We start from the raw sequence: 6,201 nt of genomic DNA, 5'->3' as shown, positions 1-6,201 counted from the left end.
TCCAATTTCGATATGTATGAATTTTTATACTTTATGTAAATGAGAATTTACTCCAATGAGTAGGCGTTTTAGATGACATATATTCATATAAAAAGTTGTTTAAACTTATGAGAGGTTGACAAAGTATTCTAAGTAGTAGTAAGAAAAATATATTTGGCTACTGACCAAACACCACAATGACAGAAATGACAGCACTGTAGCATAAAGAATACTTTCGTTTTGTGTATTACGGTGGTGAGATCTTGATAGTGTTTTCTATCCTAGTGATTTATTGATAGTGTTTAAATATCAGTATTGTATTAGTAATAATTGAAACTAAATCGAACCCTAATAATAAATAATAAAGCTGATGACTGATTTCAAACAAATACTAACCAATAAAAAAGTCAAGAAGAAGAGATTTAAAAGGCATGTAATAGAAATAGTCAAGAAATAGACTTTTACCAAGAATTTAACTTAAGAAGAGTTTTAAAAGGCTTGTTTAAGAAGTTTTCAAGAAGTAGGCATTTTACTAAGAATTTCACAAGGATTAAATTATGGCAACAGGAGTTGTAATCAGTGATTGATTTTTTTACTAGATGTACAAGTACGTTGTATACATTGACCTTGTAATTAGTGATTGGTTAATAAAAAGTGTGCTAATTTTCCTTCACAATTTGGTGTCTTGTGACTGTTCTATTTCTGTTCTTCATTCTTTCATTATTATTATTATTATTATTTTTGCATTTGATTTTTTATCTTCGGTCAAGATTTGTATTTCTTTGTTCATTGGGCTCTTAAATCACAACAAACAAACCATGTTAAGCAAAAAATAATGAAGGAAAAGTTTCTTCTTATTTAAACATTTTCTTTTACTTAATTCATACTTTGATCAGCAGTTATTCACACTTGAAAATATAGTTATATAAAAAGTCCAGACAAAATTAAAAAACAAAGTTCCATAACCAAAGCAAAAGTCCTTTAATTTGGTTTTATTTTTTTTGGAACTCCAATAAGCAAATCAATCATACTTTTTACTTTCCTTCAGGCTCCGATTTGTCATGATCATTTGTAGCATCGCCACTTTGGCTTGTTGATTGCTCTGATTGAAACAAATTGATGCTCACTCGATGAGGTTCCATGGTAGTTAGCTGCTTTAGGTGTCTGATTTCCTCTTGAAGTGATAAATTCAAAGCTGCATTCATTGTTGGAAAAGTTTATGCCATAATGTAATGGTAAAAAATCTATGTGATTGCTCAATTAAAAGAAGATATTTTTGTCACAATCGATTCATGTTATTTGCCACAATTGTTATTGAACTAACTATAGCTAAACTTTAGCTATTAAAGCCTTAACACTATTTACTAAATAGAAGTTTTAACAATCTCTAGCTCCCCACAACTTAGTTGGCCAGTTTGGTATTCGAGTAATATGATGGATTAGTGCTTAGTGGATGATATTTTTCATCTGAACCCAAATCTTTAAAAAGCCTTTTAACAATCTGTCTCCATAGAAGTTCATAGGTCTAACTCATCCTCAAAAACTAACTCATAATTTGAGAGTTGTGCCAACCTTATATACTTAACCTAAGATCAATTCTTGATCGATGTGGGATATTATCCCTAACGTCCTCTATCACATATAACCTAGTTCTATTTGCCCCTAAAACCATCAGTCACTTGCATGTTAATCCCTTTCCATGGTCCTTATCAGGCGATAAGATATTGTGGGTTTTCTCATGCATGAGTCTGGCTCTAATATCATTTAGAAGCTCATGTGCTGGCTGACATTCAAAAGCTAACTCAAAAGTTGAGGTTGTCCAAGACTAATACACTTAACCTAACATTCAAGCTTAGGCAATAAGTGATATGATCCTTAACACCCTCAAGTGCAACACGGGTCATCAGATTCTAAGAGACCAAGACTCTTAAGGAATTCAATTGTAAACCAAAACTAAATGATAAACAGTAAAAAAAACTAGTATACAAATAGAAATTTGATTCAAAGAGACCGAGTAAGAGTCTAGTAAGTTAAATTGTAAATAAAAATAATAAAAGCTAAATGAGACAATAATAAGAGAACACAGGGTTCAAATTTAAGACCTTATTCTAATACCATGTAAGAGAAATCATTTAAACTAAAAACTTAAGTTATTAGACAGTTAACAGCGCTGGTATTATTTTATTCAATGATGTTACATATGCCTATAATTTCATGAAAATTGATCAAAGATTATAAAATTCTAACCATATTGAAGCTGCAACTGGTGCTCCGCTGCTTGCACAAAAAGCCTAAGATAATTGTTTTGAGCTCTAGTCACATCCTGGTCAACCTACCATATAAATGTAACAAAAGTTTAATTATGATTAACACCTTAATTGTAATTTTAAACGCCTGTAAATTGAGGCATATTAAAAGCATAAATTATCCGTAAAACATAATTATGAAATTACCAAAAGCATGTTTAATCTTTGAGAGAGCTCAGCTGCTTCTATCTCTAGGTTTCTAATCCTTCTTCTCAGATCACTTATGTAACGCATATTCCACTGGATGGATCCAGAAAGTGAAGTAGCCGAAGTTCCCCTGTTAAGTGAATTGATAATAAAGTAATGATTTTCTCATGTATGTAAAGATTTAATTAAATTTATGTTTTTAAACATTAATTTATACAAAATAGTTTGTATATAGACAGTGGCAGGACCAAGATTTTGGTATAAGAAGACTACAATAAAGAAAATATAAACTAAAATACATTGTAACATTATACCAGCAAAGTTAATGATGCCAAAAGTTGGAGGCATAATGGAGAATGTATAAAATATAGTAGGCTGTAATCAATTTATATAAATTAAAATGATAATGTATTATTTCAATTCAATTTTTTTCTTAATTTGTTTTAGCCTGGTGGCGGCAATGGCTATATACTAGGATTGTACCTATGTCCACCTTTGTGGTTCCAAGCATCGCTCCTATTTCACACACATGAGCCAGTTTAAAGAAAATACTCCTAAAAAAAGTATTTTTTTCAAATAAATTAAGTAAAAGAAATTTCATGAATTTGATGTATAATTAATTATTAATGAGCAGGGGCAAAAATTTACTTAAGACATTCTAGGATTAAATGTAAAATATCTCATTCCCATAATTAATTAATGAATCCATTAATTAAAGGCGTAAACTTATTTAATACAATATGTAAGTCCTTAATTATCTTCAGAAAATATTAAAAAATTTGTCATTTATGAGAAATTCTAGAATATATTAGAGGTAATGCAACTAATTAATAACATTTGACATAAAATCATTTGCTTGTTGTACGATAAACATGGTATATCTGATGTATTTTAGAATTTCTAGTAATGTAGATGCCAAAAAATTCTTCAAAAAATAAATCAAAATATACAAAAAAAAATAAAGCAAGTGCAATTAAACTTTACTATTTACATTTTGGACCTAAAAAGAAAACATTTTTTTTGTTTTGATTTATTTATGTATTCTCGCTGGTATAGATGATAAATAACAGATCCTTCTAAAAAGGTTTGAAAATATAAGTCTTAAATATGTTCACTTTTTTACTAATAAGATGGGCAATGTATTAATAAAAATCATACAAAATTGAACATGTGGTAGCAAAGTCTAAAAATTAAAAAAATTGTTATTAATCAGTAATGAACGGAGTTGAAATAAGAGATAAAGAACTAACCTTCTTCTATGCATCGTAATCGATGATGTTAGAGATCCAAAACCTCAACAAGAGGTCAAATGGTCAAGTCTGCTTTGGTGATTTCCGAACTTAAGTATGTACTGTTTTTATACTATATCTAAAGAGCTAGTGAGAGTTTTCTATATGGACCTCCGAGATAAGATTTTTTATGACAGACGTGGTTTATAGTGACAAATGGCACGCAATTAGGGAGAATATATTATAAATGGAAGATATGCATAAATTATTATTATACTTTATTTTAAAGAACTTACAAGACACTCAAATGGCCTAACCTTTATATATGTACGTATTTAATAAGTTTTGGTATGTATGATTTTTATACTTTTAAGTGTGTAATAATTCACATTATGATCCTTCAAAATAAGAATTTTTTTTCAAAAGTAATTTCGGATAACAAATGTATAATTAAAAGATTTTGCGACAAAAAATAATACAATGAGCACATTGAAAGAATTGGATCCAATTTAGTTGAAATAGTCGGACCTTCTTATAAGTTTTATGAATTTTTTTCTTTACCTATGTTGTTTTAAAGGTAGAGGAATTTTACCAATCTAGATATATGTAAGGATTTTGTGCTTAATGTAAACGATAATTCATATTGTGAGCCCTCAAATGAGTCTAGATGACATGTACATAAAACAAAAGAAGTTATGTCCAATGACAAAATTATGAATTATATTATGTGAAATTACGAGAGATTAAAAGACATCTTAGATGTTAATAATAATTGAAATAAATTAAACCTAGTAATGAATAATAAAGCTGATGACGTAATCCAAATAAATGCTAACCAAAAAAGGCAAGAATATGAGTTTAAAAGGCATGTAAAGAAATAATAAAAAAGAAAGACTTTTTAGCAAAGAATTTCACTAGGATTAATTAGTGCTCTCAATAAAGAAAACAAATCAAATATCTAACCTCATGTGGTGCCAACAAAACTTGTCAAGTTGAGAGGAAAATAATGCTTATCCATATATAGAGAATAACGTAAAAGAATTACTTATAACAAGTTTAACTTCATATTTAGTTATATCTTTAATGACTCGAACAAATCTTTCAAAAAAGTGCTTTAAACATGTAAATATTTTGCATGCCTTTATTCTTCTTAAGTTCGACCTCTAAGATTTTATTCTATTGAAGGATATTAAGAGTTTTTTTTTTTATAGGAGAGAGATAAAACAAGGTAAAAAATGCTGGATCCTACATGTAATATAAATCAATTAGAAAAAAAAAACATAAGGAGGAGAATATAAAGCAAAACCTCCAAAGATAAGCAGAAAAGTAAATAATATACAAAAAGTCCAAGTCCATAAGGTAAAATTAACATCAAACATGTGGGATCTCGAGAGCATCCAAATGAAAAATGTCACATAAACAAGCTGGAAGGTACCTATGACTGAAAATTCTTACAAGTCTGATGAGTACAAGCTTAGTTAACCATGAGGTCAACAGGGAATGTAGCCTTTCAAAAGACTTGTTTGAAAACAATAGAAGGGCCAAAAGACAATGGCTAGACTTGGCCAAGGAGATAAGTAAAACCCACTGCACAGAGTCATAAGAAAGAGCCCAAGAAACCATAGTGGCCGAATCAAAATCCACCACAAGAGTAGAAAAACCAAGCTAAGCAATAAGATCTAAACCCTCTGAAACACGCATCAGCTCAGTAATAAGAATGGGTTGGTGTAAGAAGTTCCGATTGACTATTTCAACTTAATCGGATCTAATTTTTTTTATTGCAAATTCTTTCAATTATACAACCGTCATCTGAAATGAATTTAAAAAAAAAAATCTTATTTGAAGGATCATAAAGTGAATTACTAATCACATAAAATTCATACATGCCAAAATTGATTAATCATGTATATATATAAAGGCCATTTTAGCATGTTGTAAAGTAAAGTTTATAATAATAATTTGTTCATATCTTCTACTTATCGTAGATTCTTTCTAACTGCATGCCTTTTATTACTATAAGCTATGTCAATCACTAGGAAATTTTATCTCGGAAGACCGCATAAGATAACACTCTCACTTGCTAGCACATATTTAAGTTTGGAAAACACTAAAACAAACTTGACCGTTTAGACCTCTTGGTCAGGTTTTGGGTCTTCAACATAATTGAAACAGAACTGAAATGCCAGAAGTGTATTAATATTTTTAGGCTGACTTTATCATATTTTATTTTTATTTATTCTTCATCTATTTTTATACTAGATAAAAGCGTAGTATACCCTTGGCCACCACGAGTTTAATAAAAAAGTAAGATAAATAAAAAGCTTGAATTGAAAGTTGACATTGTCTAACTAATTTTTAGTTTGGCCCCTCAGTTTTATAAAATTCTATTATACCCTACTATATTTTATTCACTCACCATTAAGCCGCCATCTTTTGGTTTGAAGTAATGTTACGATCTATTTTAGTTTATATTTTCTTTATTACAGTCCCTGTTGAACCAAAATCTTGGTTCCACCACGTTCTATAGACAATTATTTTCT

General features: G+C 29.3%; 1 protein-coding gene across 1 annotated transcript; it reads right to left on the bottom strand.

Moving 5' to 3' along the window:
* Positions 1–825: 825 nt before the first annotated feature.
* Positions 826–3,777, bottom strand: LOC112498683 (probable transcription factor PosF21). The gene is made up of 4 exons (XM_025100305.2): positions 3,683–3,777; positions 2,433–2,562; positions 2,227–2,311; positions 826–1,174 (listed from the first exon to the last, which is right to left on the bottom strand). Exons 1-4 carry the CDS (start codon positions 3,694–3,696, stop codon positions 1,014–1,016), a joined length of 390 nt encoding a protein of 129 aa, XP_024956073.1. The 5' UTR covers positions 3,697–3,777; the 3' UTR covers positions 826–1,013.
* Between the last annotated feature and the right edge of the window lie 2,424 nt (positions 3,778–6,201).

This window comes from Citrus sinensis, chromosome 6 (genome assembly GCF_022201045.2).
Source record: "Citrus sinensis cultivar Valencia sweet orange chromosome 6, DVS_A1.0, whole genome shotgun sequence".
NCBI lineage: Eukaryota > Viridiplantae > Streptophyta > Magnoliopsida > Sapindales > Rutaceae > Citrus > Citrus sinensis.
Note: the sequence above shows the minus strand (reverse complement) of the source record. Positions and strands in the feature narration are given on the sequence as shown.